This window comes from Seriola dumerili, unplaced genomic scaffold (assembly GCF_002260705.1).
Source record: "Seriola dumerili isolate Sdu_G_001 unplaced genomic scaffold, Sdu_1.0 BDQW01000161.1, whole genome shotgun sequence".
Taxonomy (NCBI): domain Eukaryota; kingdom Metazoa; phylum Chordata; class Actinopteri; order Carangiformes; family Carangidae; genus Seriola; species Seriola dumerili.
Genome location: NW_019174416.1, coordinates 5,482,433 through 5,499,566, shown reverse-complemented (window position 1 = coordinate 5,499,566; position 17,134 = coordinate 5,482,433). Strand labels below are relative to the sequence as shown.

At 42.1% G+C, this 17,134-nt stretch overlaps 1 protein-coding gene across 1 annotated transcript in view; it reads left to right on the top strand.

Annotated features, from left to right (window-relative positions):
* pigg (phosphatidylinositol glycan anchor biosynthesis class G) overlaps positions 1-16,377 on the top strand; it is a 70,601-nt gene extending 54,224 nt beyond the window's left edge. The window contains exon 13 of the mRNA XM_022751883.1: positions 16,335-16,377. Coding sequence (XP_022607604.1) covers positions 16,335-16,365 — 31 coding nt within the window. The 3' untranslated portion in view covers positions 16,366-16,377. The remainder of the gene's footprint in view (positions 1-16,334) is intronic.
* Positions 16,378-17,134: the final 757 nt, after the last annotated feature.

The window sequence follows — 17,134 nt, the reverse complement described above, 5'->3', positions numbered from 1 at the left end:
TCAATGAGGGTTTAGCTGTAGTTATTTCAGGCACAAAATCTGTCTCAGGCAGCACGTAGAGGAGACTCGATGAAATTGGCATACAAACCCAGGAATCAGTTATCAAGTCGTTCCTCGCCATAAATATATTTCATGTATATTTTTCTCCTTCTTACATTTTCTGCTTAATCCTACTGAGGCAGGATGTAAAATCACAAATACTGAGCTCAGTGTTAGAAACAGCCATCATTCATCTGCAGCACTGCTTCAAGAAGATGTGAACCAATTCAGTGCACTCTCCTCTCTGCTTTTGTGTTTTTATCTTTATTCCCCACATTGTTCAGTAGTGGGATGATATTCATGTTTTGCTGAAAGAACATTATTCCAGATATACATTACAATTGTAAATGTGGAACTCGTATAACTTTCAGAATCTGGCAGCGCACTGCAGACTGAGAAACTTCTCTAACTTCTACTCAATCTCTTCCTTCATCACTGAGAATACTTCCAAAGTAAAGCTGGCTATCATCCAAAGCAATAAGAATATGGAGCCAAAAGAGCAAACAATGTGTTGCTGTCCGGGTACTTATGGAGCATACTGTATTATTACAGTGTCTAACTCGCTGCTTGGACTCCATTTTCAAAGTAAAATTAGAAAATGGAAATATAGAGCAGCAGTTACAGTCCAGGTCTCATCAAATGTCATGAACCCGCCCCTTCTGAAACGTCACTTCCTCATGTTTGTTTGTGATATTTGTGTCATAGAAATCCCATACGCAGGAATACGGTCTTTTACTGCAGCGGGATGTTACAAAGTAAGAGTTTAAGCTTCAGCTGCAGCAATTATTTTGTTGCATTATGGGCAACTATCATGTCATTGAACAGCTGTGACTACTTCAAAGCTTCCTGCTGATTATAACCTGTCAGTTCTTACATCATTACCCTTTGGGATTTGTCCAAAAGAAAACAAATCAAGTTGAAAGATTTTAGCGTTAAAGCCACAGTGTGCAACTTTTCACCTCCAGGCAGTAAAGTGAATTGTAAGTTTCCCGCCCCAACACTTGTCACTCACCTTGATGAGCTGTCTGCCTTTAAACAACATCTCGCCTGAGGCTAAGATCGCTGACATCCCCCAAGCCGCCACAGGCGTCAGAGAAGCAGATGCCAAACCAAGAAAGTAGAAAAAAAAACAGCAATGCTGATGTTCAGTGTGTTTTTTTGCAAGATTTTGTCTGATGCAAGACAAGCTTTACGCTTTATTTGGCTGCCGTCGCAGTTGTTGCTGTGGCTCACCTTGACAGGGACAGGGACCTCAACGCCGACTACACCGGCAGAAAATGGAATTTAAATGTCCTGAACAACATTGAAAAGTCAGACAAACAAGAGGATTTCCATTTGAATGGACAGGGTCACTGACAGACATACACTGCATATGGATCACAGCAGGTTAGCTGGTTTGCATCAGAAGCAGGACACATTTAGCTTTGAGGTATCCAGGCTCAAAGCTGAATTGATCCTTTTCTAAATTGGCAGCACACTGTCAAGTGCCTTCCCTCTCTGTGGCTGAATACAGACTCTCACACAGACTTCAGACAAAGGCTGATGGAAATAGTTTGTGAAGCAGATAATCATCTACATCACTCACGAGGATTATTCTGTCAGTGTTCAGTGTGCTTCATATCACTGTGCTTGTCTAATGACCATTGTAACGTCTTGGCAAACTGAAATCTTAAAAGAAAAAGTTCAACATTTTTCCAGACGATCAGAAGAGACTCCAGTAAACCACAACTTGTTGTTTTTACACTTTAGTTTTTGTGTGGTTTATACAAATGAAATTTCACATGCTCTTCGGTGAGATTTGGGACAGGCAGGCTAATTGTTTCCCTTTGTTTCCAGTCTTTATGCTAAGCTAGCGTCATATTTACCATACAGACACAAGATGCTATTGATCTTCTCATCTAGCTCTGTGTTTGTCTTTGTCATGTAAAACAACACACAATGTTTCTTCTTTTTTTTATTATTATTATTATTGTAATTTAAAATGAACAGCGAAACATTTTCTCAGATGGAAATGGATTTTCTGCTCTGAGAGATGAAAATGAATGTTGCTGGTGTTGTTGGTGGACTGCTCGGTGTGTTTTTACAGTGCTGAAGATGAATGATGTTTGATAGAGCAGCGTCCCTCTGCATCTCATCAGCTACGTTGCACTGAAGTGAAAACCCGATAAAGAGTTTGAGAAGCTGCGGTAGTACTTTGAGACGCAGAGTTTGATAATATCATTACAGCGGTGGCAGCGGCAGATTTTCTGCCAGTGGCCAGAACTGTGATTAGTTTTTCTTTGGGTTTTCTGTTGATGAAGTTTGGGTTTCTATAGGGGACTTTCCTGTTTTGTTTTTCATTGTCCATTCATAGATTCTGTTCATTCTAAACAAACCAGAAGTGTAAAAAAGACACTGAGTAGATGTGAAACCTCGTGACTGGAGGCTGAGCCGGTCAGGAGGTCGAGAGTAGAGCCGCAAAAACATTATAGATCATCACTTTGAATGGTGAGAACGGGTGAACAGGGAGTGGTGCCTGGATCAGTCACTGGAGTTAACTGTTTCTCAGCTTACAGAGGAAAAAGTGAATTTTGATCCTGACCTTTTTTCTTTTTTTTTTTTATTGTCTTAAGTGGATTTATTTTTTATTGTAAAACCTCATGGATCCTGTGTAAAACGTGTCTGCAGCGGTGCACGAAGACGCCTCAGAGCAGCTTCTCACAAATCTGATGGGACAACACTTTCTGTGTGAAATCATTCCTCTGTATCCAAATCTCCAACAGCCCATGAAATGGATCAGAATAACTGTAGAATCCGCATGGTTGAAAGATTTTTAGCATGTGTTAGCGATACAGTTTTACATCAGATGAAAAGTGCACTCCTTTCTGTGTGTTTGTGTAGATGTGGGCCTCCAATAGTCCTCACAACATTTTGTTTTAATAGGTTTATTTTGAAGTGTCACTGTTATCAAACCTACTGTTGTCTGTTGGTTTAACTATTGTCAAAGTAAACCTATATCTATATAATGCACCTGTAGGATTTACAGAACAGGTTTTGGGGAGAGTTTTGTTTTTCTTTCTTTCTTTCTTTCTTCGTTTTATAAAATGTCTGATTAAAAGGAAAACACAACCGGCTCAAATCTGTGTTGAATGACTAAGATCTGCGTGTTTTCCATTTCTGGTCGCATCCTACCTGTTGTTTTTATGTAGTTTACAGTAACCATACAGTTCATCCCGTCTAGTATATGGATATGTAATTTTTTTCACCCTGTTTGTTAGCTGTGTTGAACTTGATGAAATCACCTGGGTTCTGATTTCCTGGTGTTTTGGGGTTTTTGGCTTCTTTGTTTTTGTTGCAGAGTTCTGTAACAAATGTGAAATGAAAGAACTATTTACCAAAATAATATTTTTTTTTCAAATCAAGAATCATTCTTGCATTATTTATGTTCCTAACAAAATAAACAAATGGTTTGCTCTGTATCTTTTAAGTTTCTGTCTTCTTTTATTGCCTGTGAAGACTAAAAGGAAAAACGTCCAGAGCCTGATTTTGGTTGAACATTCACATTCTTTAAACATCTTAATAGCCATTCATGCAATATTAGTGATGAGCTGCCCGTTAAATTGTCTCTCAGCTCCGTGCAGCCTGGGTGGAGGCGATCTGTCTGCAGGCCCGGCCCGCTCCCGAGGACGAGTGACATGATGCACTTCTCACTGGAGTTTCTCTTTCTGTCAAAGTTTCCCACTGACTTCATAAAACTGGACAAGAAACCGTGTGTGAAAGTGCACCCAGAGTATCTCCACGTACAATGTAGTAGTAGGAGGATGATAATTCAGTAATCATCCCTCTATCTTCTATCCACCCACTAAATAAGTATTTTATGCCTTCAGGAGCTGGACTTCAATGCCATCATTAAAGCAACGACACATTTCATGCTGTGCTCACTTCTGAGTGGGAGTCTCTCTTAAAACCTCCAAAGTGATGATGCTCTGAAAATGCATTATCGCCTAGAAATGTTGCGAATAAAAACCTGAATTCAATTATTTTTTCATGTTTGTTCAAAACCAAAAATGTCCATGAATGAAGATATTTACCCACGTCCACACGTCACCCAAAATGGCAAAAGGGTGTGTTTTATAAAGTTCAGTATGTTCATTATTGTGTGTTTACTTTGTGACTAAATTCAAACACTGTTCTTCCAGTGCTTGTTTGTGTTATTTTTAACTCTCTTCACATCTTACGTAACATGTTTCCTCATAGTGTAACACACTGCATGAGCTGTGTTTATGCTCCATTCATCCATTTTCCACCGCTCATCAGCTGCAGGTCACGACAGCGACCTTCTTCTTCGCCGTGTCCTCCGGCTCTTCTGCTGGATCCTGAGGCGTTCACAGGCTAAAAGTGATATTAAATCTCTGCAGCAGGTTCTGGGTCTGCCCCGGGGTCTCCTTCCAGGTTGACATGTCCAGGAGATGTTTTGACCAGATGCCAAAACCACCTCAATTGGCTCCTTTCATCGCAAAGTTGTAGCCGATTGTCATTGACCAGGACATACTTCCCTCTCCACGGACCTGTCTCGGCAATACCGTGCTTCCTGAGGCGTCTGACGGTTCGCCAGAACTGAAGTTAATCAAAAGTCATTCTCACTGAACTCACCAAACTCATCCCACTCATGAGTTTTTGTTTCTGTGGCCACAGAGGCTGCAGCTCTTTTGGACTGCCAATACCTGTCAGCTGATTCAAGAGCTTATTGGGCTTACTAAGCCCAGAAGAGCTCGCCTTGACAGCCTCCTCCACCAGAGGCTTTTTGTGTTGCCATCACAACCGGTGCAGACGACCCTCTGGCCACAACACTGAGTGACTGTCTTAACAATAGAGGCTTTAACATGGCTTAAGGTGTTCTGGTACCCGGTACACCTCATGCTGAAATATAGATGTCCACCACAACAGCTCAGGTTCAGATCAGGCAGATCGTTCCTCCCAGTCCCGCTCCCTCCTCAGGGCTGTTGACCAAGTGACCACTGAAGACCCCCAACATACGGAGTCCTCAGACAGTGTCCTCTGAGGGAGCTGACACAGACTCCACAAAGGCAAACCACTCAAAGCTTTTAGTAGCCTTCCTCTCACAGACCTGTATCTGTTTTCTCTTAGCACAGCAGCACTCAGCCAGAGGCTCATCAGACCCCCCCCCCCACATCTGGCTGGAGCTTTTTCCTATAGTGTCCAGGAGTCTGGTTTCAGAGCTGGTGCTGTGGATCCATATTGTTGTCTTTAGTTAGACAAAATGTCCAGCACCCATCACCTAATGTGAGACATGAACACATTCCTGCAGATATTTTGGTTAATTTCATAACAGTTTTTTATGTTATCTGTCAAATAGTCTCACCCTCTGAATTATAGATCTGTTTCAAAGCTCCACTGCTGCAGACCGCAAATCATATTAAGAACTTTCAAGATCACTGGGTTAAAACTGGTTTTCTCTCATTAAGCTTATATTAAAGCTGCTATAATCAATATTTTTATATTAAAAATGGACGCATTGACTGTGTCATGTTGAAGGGGTTGCTCATAGTGGTGAACCTGCAAAGAATTATTACCTGACTCTGCAGTTCCCCTCGGCCCTATGGAGCATTTTAGCATCTTTTAAATCATTGTTCAGGTTTTATGACCTGCAACTTTATTGTTTGGGTTCAGTCTCACTGCTCTCATCAGCATCATTCCCAGTCGCAGCACGCAGCTGTTTTGTGTGTAGAGGAGTCAGATAAACCCACTGTACACTACCTGCCCAGCACTAAACCCCAGACAGACAAAGTCAGCAACTCGCTGGTTAGCATTTAGCAGCTAAAGAGCAACATATTCCCTCAGGAGTTGGTAGAAACCAAGACTGAGCTAACAGAGAACATAGTGGACTAATATTTGTCAGGAGGCCAGAAACACGACTATAAATGAATGACAGTGTTGCTCCTTACCTGCTGGACGTGTAAACTGTTTGCTAACACATTTGCCATATCAGTTTAAAATGAAAATAGTACAGCTTGTTTGCACTGTCCCCAAGTGGCCAAAAAAACAGTTAATGCAGGTTGAAGTGAATCCAAATAATTAGGACCATCCTTGATCAATACTGAAAAGTAAATAATAGAAAGATAATTTTTCTTTTGTGAAGAAAAACAAAATGTGTGAGATGACTGTTGCTGCCTTAACAGTGTGATGTCTCTGTAAATCATCAGGCACCTGTGTTTAAGTGCAGGCAGCTGTGAAAGGGCATAAATCATGTTGCCATGAATCAGTAAGCATTTTGCGCCTCCTCAGCATCTACGCTGTTGGAATACATATCTGAGGCTCATTGATTTGTATGTACTCCTCACTTCTCTTTCATGTGAAGTAAGGACCAACCATGTCTGGCCGTCCAGCAGAAAATACAGAACTAATTACAGAAATAGAGCAGCTGGAGAACTAAATTGAAGCTGTGCCTCTGAGCTGGAGCTTTCCCTGTGAAAGCGACCTTACCTCAGCTACACCGTTCCGCTCTTTTGATGCTCCAGGAGTTGTCTGCTAAGTGGCAGATGGCAGCGAGCCAAAGAGGTTATTGCAAGTTTAGAGCTGGCTCCCTCTGAAAACACCAGCCACTGCAGGAGCTATTGATTGACGCACGCCTCACTCTGTGGCTGCAGACGCTGCCAGGGTTCCCCTTCTCCCATCACTGCATCTCTGCCACACTTTCTGTTCCAAGCTACTGAGAGGAATCCAGCTCACTAAAACTCTTCTCAGTTTTTAAGAAGCCTGGAGGGAGACACTTGCTGTTTGCATAAAATTACGACTGGTTTGACTGACACAGCAGCGGAGAGGCTGCTTGTTAACCCTCCATGAACCACATTTGACAATCTGCAGCCAGATCCTTTCAGTGATAAATTCATTAGATCAGACTTTTCAAGATTTGATTGTTTGTCCAGGCTGCAATAAAAGTGATTCTGACCTTAAAAAAAAAAACTAGTACTTTGAGTATTTTTGCTGCACTTTAAATGTCAAGATGTGCTGAGAACACTTTGTTGGACTGATATAATCACTCCATATTCAGAATAATATAGCACTGGCACTCTTGAAGAAGTTTTAGGAGAGAAATGAGGCTCTCAGCAATTCCATTAACAGCGTAATTTTCAGTATGAAGAAACAGATGAACAAACTATCCAGGAGTTAGCTATAATATAAAATACCTTGCTGGCAAATGGTGCTCATTAGTTGGCAGACAAGTGGAACAAACAGACATCTGGTGTAGGGAGTTTGGTTTATACTGAGTATAAAAGATAATTAAATAGCAACAGTGAGGAAAAGCATTCATTAAGTATTAATTCAGCAGGTCGCCATGTGAGATGAGTCGATTCTAATCCACACATCCAGCTGCGATTCACCGATGGTGGAAGCCGAGTTGGTTATTAAAGGGCTGCTAAGCTATCCGCAACCCCGCACCCAGCAGGAGGACGGTACAACTTCTTCTTCTCAGAGTTCGTCCACTCTCAATAAATCGCATTTTTAAATCAGGAGATGTTACTGTAGGTGACGAGGTTTATTCTGACACAAACTGCAGGAGGAAAAATAGACAGAAATCTCAGCACCCAGCAAAGTAATCACGAAGTCACTGGGACTGATCGATCAACCTTATCGACCTCCTGCAGTATCAATTTGTGCACTCAAGTTGAAAAACTGTGTTTACTGCCCCTTTAACTGCTTCATCCATGTCTCAGACATAAGCATTAAAGCTCCTTACTGACTGAGCAGTTTGACAAAGCCCTCCCAACTCAAGGTCCACCGACGAGCTTTTCCTGAAGCTTTCAACCGGATGGCATGGTCCTCATCAGTGGTCATGAAGATGGATCTGTTGATATGCAGGGGCATCAGCTGCAGATGAAGAATGTGTTATATGGTTCAAGGCGTGTAAAAATTTTTTTTTTTTTTTAAAACCTAGTAAGTGTACCTTGAGTTGGGATTGTTTTGTCCAGCTTCTTACTTCAAAGGTTACAGCGTCAATCTTGAAGATGAATTTGGCGACACCTGTAGTTACAGGAGGTAACAGCAAATACAGCTTAATACAGCAGGTCACTGGATTCAACAAAACAAACTATTGTTGCTCTAATAAAGAAGTCAGGGAAAATCATTGTGTGAGCAGCTGTGATCTGATTTCATGCTGCACACAGCGTGAGTCTGTGAACAGCAGGGCGCAGTTAGAGGAGTTGGTTACCTGGCTGAGAAGTTGGAGCTCTTCATCTAACGGCTCAGTGTGGCTGCTCCTTCTTGTTCTCTTACTCCCTGCAGTACTTCCAACTGATCCGCTGTCAAAAACTGATGAAAATGGCCAATGTCTTGTTTTGTAGATGCATTTTTGATGAGTGGCCCAGTAAGTGCTGAGTTCACTCACAAACACATTGTACTTCCTGGGACTGCTTCATAACAAAAGTCAAATCTTGTGTCGCCAGTTACAATGTGTTCATGTGAAGCTGCAGCAGTTGGAAATGTTCGGTAACAAATAATAAATGAAAAACAAGTAATTTGAAGACGTCACCTTTGGCTTCAGGAACTTGTGATGCAGGTTTTTGACATATTATTGATGAAATGATGCCGATGATCGATTAATAACAAAATTATGATACTAATCAGATGAATTAATAATATAAAATAATAATTTATTGTCGTTTTAGAAATCTTAACAAGTTCTGAGATCACATATCAACAGATTTATCTACATGGCAACTGAGCAAACTCCGACTGCTGATGAAGACCGGCGTGGAAAAAGCTAGTAAGTGGACTGTGATTGAATTATCTTCCACTGCTGATGAGCATCAGTCACTGATAGCTGGACTGTATATTATGTAGCATTAAAACATAGCCAGCTTTAGAGAACACAAATTCACTGAACCGTAGAAAAACCACTGAGCGTTTAGTGCACACTCGGACGATGTAGGCTCCAGGACTATAAATTAATTTAAATGACCTCTTATGAACTGAAGCTAAAGCATAAGTTCCTCATTACCTACAAATAATATGAGCACAGGGTAAACAGGCAGGTCTGCAGCTGAACCATGTTCAAGCCTCTGCAAAGGCTGACTTTCTGTAACATTTCCTGTGTTGTTCATTGTGAATTCAGTCATGAAGCTGAAGCTCAAACACTGTTGCTCCTGGTAAGAAAAAGTGAAAATCAGAAACTTAAAAATTCTTCAAAGACTTTATACACAAGAATCAAGCTTTTGAGAAACTGGAACAAGCAGGTCTGATGGTTTGGAGGCTCACACGCAGGTAATGAACCACATTTTTGTCAGGAAAAGCCCAGCGTTGGCTTTTAAAAGCCACTGGATTTTTTCCAGACACAAGTTTCCCTGGCAGCTGCACACAGACAAATGGATATGTGTCTAATGAAAGGCTTTTAGGGGGTATTGATTTTTTTTCCATAAGTATGGCCGACAGTTTTGTCCTTGACATATATTTGGATAAGTATGCAGATGGAAGAAAATAAATATAATGCAAGATACTTGTGTGTGAGCACTTTGTGCCTGTGTTTGTCTCAGCAGCGCGACAATTATTTTCTCTGTGTGATCAGCTTCACAAGTGGCATTACAACGTTTAAGATGTTGTTACACACGTTAATGAGCTAAATGTCTAATCAGGTCTCAAGTAGCACCAAAGACATTTCAGATCTCCCCTCCTCGCCTCAGGGCTCACCCCGGCTGTGCTCTCCTGTCCACGTACATCATTCATCCAAATATCTGCAGTGTAATCACTTGTGCAGAAACCCTCTCCTATATTCTCCGAGTGAGGAACTTTGAGATGCAAGTCAGCAGTTTTTACTTTGTGTGACCAGAGCTGGAGGCTGTCATTACACTAATGCAGCACTGCTATCCAACAAAGGATCTGCCACCGGAGGGACAAAAAAAAAAAAAAAAAAAAAAAACCTCCAGACCGCAGAGAAGAACACAGGTCTTGAGATAATAGACCACCCTACATTACAAACTCACGTCTTTGCTCTTTTAAAATGCAATTACTAATCATTACAACTCTGAAGCAGCAGGACTTTTCATGTGGTAGGGAGGATACCATGATCTGTTCATTCATTAATGGAAGTAATCACTTACAGATACTCTGTCACTGGCTTTTAAAGCAGTCTTGATATTGCATTAGTGATTAAAGTCAGAGATAAAATACACATGACATTTTTTCAACATCAACAAGCTCTGTTAGAATCCCCCTGTGCTGGATTCAGGTGTCTGAAGTTAGATTTTGGCTTGTAAAAGCTGGTTTATGAACAGAAAGGTCAACAGGTCACATCCCGTGAAAAGGTGCCACTAAGCAAGGCACTCAACTCCAACCTCCTCTGTCACAGCAGCTGGGTGACCAACAGTCGAATGCAGTGGCTGCACTAGGCTCTCAGAGTGGATCGTTGGAAAAGATCTTCCAGGCTCAGTTAACCCCGCTGGATAAATACACAGTAGAGTTATTGTGTAATCTCATGTTTTCTTTCGTGAGCAGGCAGGTGACATTTGTTAATGACCACAGAGCAGAGATGCATTTGTCATGATACGCGGCAGGTTATAAACTGCTCCCACAGCGGTGACTTTTAGAAAGTTAATCTCTCCGTCTCTTAGTTGGGAGGGTGAACGCACTTTGTCATTTCATAATTACGTCTGATGGAGCTGATATTTAAACGCAGCAACATTGTGCAACATGCTGGGTCAAATGACTCAGACTGAACCCAGAGTTTCTCTGGGTTGGATATTTTTCGCAAGTTTTTGGTTTGACTTGAAGAGTGTGGAAGTATATTTGTGCCTCCATCCTGAGCAAAATCCCAGTACATCAATTATGTTTTGTGGTGAAATCATCATCACGTTAACAATTAAATCTGAGCACACAAAAATCTATTGTTTGCTTCATACAATTACTTACAAGTTTGCTAGTGTCCACAGTAACACACAAATATAATCTCTCACTCACTTTTACTCTCTTAAATTCCCAACTGCTTAACATGACAGTGTTACAGTGACACTGGTTCAGACAATGCACTAAAATGGAGCAGGTCATTTCTGATGATCTGTTTCGTCCCCATGTGACTGCTGGGATCATCGGTCTCTGAGAGAAACACCACTGAAACTCCACAGCCAAACATAAGAAGTTCACAGAGTTGCAGCAACAACCCTGGTGTGTGAACAAAATAACATTCAGACTGTAAGTTAGTCTGTGCTTCCCTTGATATCTAGTTAGCTCACTTCTGTCAGATAAGCAGCTAAGTAACTCAGCAGATGGCTAACTTGATATCACCACTTACACACAAGTAATCGTACAGCTAGCTAGCTGACAATGCTAGCAGTGGACGTATTCAATACCACAGTATAAAACTCAACATGTTACTTACGTAAACGCACATAGGCTGAGTATGATTATCAAAATGTAGCTACTTATCAAATTTCGTCAACATTGTGTCATGCTAGTGCCAAAATTAAAAGCATTACAAATGGAGAAAATTGACACCTGTGAGTCTCACAGGCTTGTGTGATATATTATTGGATTTTTATCACTGGTGCGTTCATGTGTAGTTGGTCGAGGTGGGGTTAATTGTAATAGTTTTATTCTATAACATATTTATAAGCTCATCATACATTTTGTATTATGTATATTTTTAACTTGTTACTTAAACTAAATGTAACTACATTTGTCACATCAGTGTAAACAGGTAAAAAGTACAATGTTTTCCTCTAAATTGTTTTGGAGTAGATGTATAAAGTGGCATGAAATGAAAATACTCATGCCCACTACAAGTACTTATTTTCACTTACTTTTGAAATGACTACTTATTAATTACCATTAACCACATTATAGCATGATTTTGAAAAGTAGCCCACTTGGTGTAACAAAGTCACATCCGATTTATGTGCTTGCAAACAATCTTTTACTATTCCCAACATGTCCCATCGTACACTCAGGCCACAGAAAACTGTGCTGTTGTTTTAATCGATGAGTTCCAGACTATGTGATGCAGTCTGTAGTGATGGCAGTAACAACAGTATGTTGCTAAAAGATGTATAACTGCGACTGATATGGCTGATTTTATCGAGCTGTTTCACAGTGATTCTAGTGGAAGCATGAACACTGCTCAGTCTTCAATAAATCACTCAGTATTTCAATCCGGCCTTCTTTTGTTTAAGAGACCTTTACTTTTATTTGTTTTGTTTTTTTTCAAATTTAGGCTCTAATTATGTTTTTGGAGGAAAACACGCCAAATAATCGCCCCATGGTATCAGTGCAATAGTTTTTAGCAGTAAATGTCAGAAAATGTTAGTCTGGGAATCTGCATAATTGTGTCCAATAAGTCTGACGATATAATCAACATTTTATCCTCATTTTGTGATGATGTTTATACAGAGTTTGATTTGCAGTTGGACAATCCACTGGGATATTTGACTGTTTTGAAATGTCCCATATGTGAGGAGATGTTGTGCATTCTGGAAATATCTAAAACCTCTATAGTCTTAGCTTAAACGGGCAATGAATTGGACAATGGAAATGGAAAATATCTTCAGTCCAATAACTCTCAATGCAAACAAAGTTCCAGGGATTTAATAGAAAGGTAATAGAACCATCAGACTGGAGATTCATCTAGAGTTCATTTCACCATCTGAGGTTTTGGGTCATTTCTCTCACGTTCCTTCTAAATAACCCATTCAGAAGCAGCCAAGTAAAACCACGAGTCCTATTTACCTCAACCTTTTCTCATCTTATTTTGACTTCAGTTATTGAAGGTTGGATCATTTCTCTTAAGTAACAAGCTCCATGCTTAATTAAAATATCTAATGGAAGCAGCATTGCTTCATTGCACCGACCACCTGAGTGATAGTCTTCACAAGACGTGACATTTAACAGCAGAAAAACATTCTCAGCTACTTCCTCTGAAGGTAAAGTTAAATCTACCTTTCCATTGCGCCACTGGAGTTTTGCACACAGATTGAAAATAAAAAGTAAAAAAAAACAGACACAGCAGACCCCCTGAAACAAATCCAGGCCAGCTAACTCATTAAACCCGGTGTGATACTGCTGACCTGGACGACTGCGCTCCAGGTTGATGACTTGCTGCTGGCAAGGACACACTCCTTATTTGTGCTGCTGGATTCGTCTTGTGTTTTCGAAGTGGTCTGAACCTAAAGTTTTCTGCTCTGGGTTTCTGGTCGATGGACACTGCTGGTGCCCGGCCACAGTGGCCACAGTGGGTGACTTTCACAGAGCTCTTACCATTAGCACCCCCCCCCCCCGCCATGAAACTTTTAGGATGTCAGCTCCCTTAGGACCTCTTTTGTTCTCTGGTTGGTTGTTGAGTTAATCTTAGTGAAGCTTCATTTTTACAAGCAGCAAACTTAAGCAGAAAGGAGAAGGTTTTATTTTTTATTTTTTGCCTTATCCTGTATTCAGCTCTGGCAGGCAAAGCCCAACCTAAGTAGAATGAGTGAGTGGAAAGCATCATCACACGGTTTGAAAAGGATAAGAGGAGGATTATTACACTGAGCCGGTAAAATACTTCTTAAAGTTTTTCTGTCCAAATGCCCCTGGAGAGACATTTGGCCATGGCTGTTCATTTGAGGGCTTTAATTTGAGACAAAATGGACCATTTCAATTTAATTTACCACAGAACACTGTTGTCTGAAGGTGGGCACAAAATGATCACAGCCAAATCTGTCATTTTATTTTTCTGTCACTGTTCTATAGCTATTAAGTGAAATTAGTAACAGTGAGGTTGAAAAGGTTTTGATGGTCCGAGGCGAACCCGTGCTGAGAGCTGATGTGGTTATATTTGTGTGTGTGCCGGAGTTCATGAATGATTTCGAGTCACATCACATGGAACCATATGGGAAGCAGTGCTGCACAGTTTGATTCTTTTAAATTGGAAACAGTGCCGGACCACCTTCAGTCTGTATCATATCAGGACAGCCTGGTCCATCGAGGAGTGCATTAAAGGACCCCACAAATTACAGACTTTGTGTCATTACCTACACCTCCTGCTACTCTGAAGCAAATGGTTCAGAGTGTCCCTCTGTGTCCTCTTAAACTGCACATGCTCATATCATTAACAGCAGTTATGAATGCCACCAGTGTTATCTGTGATGGGAAACATGTAAGGAAAGCTCCAACCAATTCTACTCATCCTGTTCAGTTTACTGGTCATGACGACTCAGCCTGTGGAAACAGTTGTATAATGTCGTCTGGAAGAAAACGCTCCACGGTCTGATTAAATAACACTGATGGTTTCATAGTGATGTCATCAGGTTATCTCAGCTTGGGCTTGAAGATGACAAATGTATAGCAGAAAGTCTGCATTATAAACAGGTGGAGCTTTAAAGATGTTTACCAGGCAAGCAGTGTCTTATGAAAGATGCTGTCATGTTGCATTATGGGAAATGCAGGATCCAGTGTTTTTGTGCTCATAATAGAGCCACAAAGTTTGAATATTTCAACTTCTGCTCCTGTGTCCTTTTTTTTTTTTTAAATTTGCCTTTTTTGATTCCTCCAACTTTTTAAAAGTGAATTAATAAATGAGTGGAGTGTCCCTGTAAAGTGGATGCCACGCGGTGTTTAAGATGTGGAGCATTTTTGAGTGTTTTCTTTCAACATTATGGTGATAATGATACTCCTGCTACTGTCCCAGATGATGTTGACTTATGAATTAGTAAATAACTGCTTCTGGCAGCAGCCACAAAGTTGTTTAAAGCTTTGCAAATGAACTTTAGACAACATCAACCGGATTTCCAAAAAGCTGAACTGGCAGCATCTTCATGACGTCAGATGAGGTTAAATACACTTTTTATTCACAGGTAAAAATGTTAACAGCAAACATTCAAAACACAAACTCTGCTTTTGTTATACTAGCAAGCTGTTGCGTTTATGGGCCTTGATCTGCCTGCGCTGCCTGGGCCTGTATCACTTTGATCTGTTCTTCTACATCAGTCTGACTGGTGATGAACAATATGAGATACCAGACAGATGTGGCCTAAGAAAACATCAGAATGAGAAGGAGTCAGGTCAGTTCACTGCTGCTGTCCTCCTGTGTAACTTACTGTTGTTTTGTTGAAGAGGAGGAGGAGAGGGGGATTGTTAAAGCACAAAGTCACTGATTGTCACAGCAGAGGAGAGCGCTGCTGGGGCTGCTCCAGAGCGGCTATGTGTTGCATGCCTCAGCGGGGAAAATGTCTTCGTATGCGGGCGGCAGTTCACTGGGGAGCGGGTAGGAGAAAGGGAAGCAATGATTCAGCTCCGGGTCCGTGGGCGAGTATCCCGGCAGCTCGATTGACGGGTGTCCCCCGCACTGCACTTCTGCACCTGTCTCGTCAAACACATTAAAAACACCCAGATTGATGTAAGATACCGGCTGGAAATCCGCCGAGGAGCAGTCCCGCTCCTCGCTGAAGAGGATCGCCCCGGCTCTCTGTCTCTGAGACTGTCTGCTCCTAGAAAACTGCGCTGTTTTGTACCTTTTGATGACCACCAGGTTGATGAGCCCGAGGAGGCACTCCAAGGTGCTGAGAACAGTGGAGATGACCAGACTCCGCTGGTAATCCCTCAGCTGCTCGCAGGCAGGGTTCACAGCCGTAGAACTGAGGCAGTAATGGGAATATTTCCTGTCCACCAGAGAAGCCGTGTCCCCGTCCACCACCGCGCCGGAGAAGGCGGTGAGGACCCCTAACAAGAAGACCACAACACCGAGGAGAAAGAAATTCCTGCAGCCGGGTTTCTCCATGCAACAGAGCAGCGCAGAGCCCAGCAGCACCTGCCCGATTCCCACAAGTAGCCCGGAGTAGAAAGCCCCGGCCGCGGCGCCGAGGTGGAAATGCGCTTTCACCGTAGATCCCAGCGACACGCATCTTAATCCAACGACAACTTCGCTCAGGGCGCACACGAAGAGGAGGGTGCTGGAGAAGACGGTGCACAGTCCTTTCCCACTCAACTTCATTATATTCCACCTCTGCCGCTCTCGATCCCTCTCCCCCCTTCTTCATCCTCCTTCGTCCTCTCCTTCGTCTCCTCTGGAAGCACTCTCACATTGGGACATCATCTGCCGGTGACTCCTCCGGTTCAGAGCGGGCGATCCTCGCCGCTGTGGCGTCTCTCTCGCATCCCCGCCGCTTTACAGGAATATATAAATAATTAATGGCTAGAACGCGTTCCTTTTTGCACTTACCGATAGACTAATCCATACACAACCAATGATCACTATAGCCCCAGATCACATAACCGCCCATCAGACTCTTGAAGCACTCTCCTGACCAAAAGTTTTTTCCTTTTTTCTCCTCCTGTAGAGAGAGGCTCATCTGCAGTCCGCCGGGTTGAATGGTGTGTGGCGTTTTTGTGGCAGAGAAGGAGGCGGCTGCTGTACAGCCTGAGATGCCTGAAGGTCCCGTGGACCAATGACCACTGACCCACGGGCCTTCAAATCACTGCAACACTCCTACAGGGACTTTAAATGCGCCCCGTTGAGAGTGTTAAATGGAAACGTGGATGAACGACTTTTGATTGGTGATCAAGAAAATAACAAGCAGCACAAATCACCGGCTTTCAGGAACATTGATTTTTTTTTTACAGCCCTTTAAAGCCTTCAGCCTCGTAGTAAAATCAGTTTGGTAGCAGTGACTGAGGCAATTCCTTTCATATGTACCGACGGTAAACTTAAGGCTATTCCTTTAGTTACAAAGAATCATATACCACGATGATATGATATAACTCCATCCAACTCATTCCCATGGATATTATATAAAGGTTACATACGTGCTGTGATATCTACGTCATCCTTTCATATTTTCTTATAAGGGCTGTAGTTTATCAGCTGGTTCTTTCTGGAAACCATAAACAAAAGCATTAATAATAGAGCAGCGCTGCTGAGGCTGGACGGAGGCTGTGCGCTGTCCGTGGTGCTGAAACATCCAGCCCGGGCCAGATGGCAGCTGACTGCACTCCTCAACATCTCTCCTCTCAGCCAGCATCCTAAAAAAATCTACCAGGCGCTTTAGGAGAAACTTAACTTGCTTTCATTTAGCACAGATTTAATAACCTGTTGTGTAGGTGGGAACATAACTGTGGTCTTTTTTTCTCAATGCCCAAA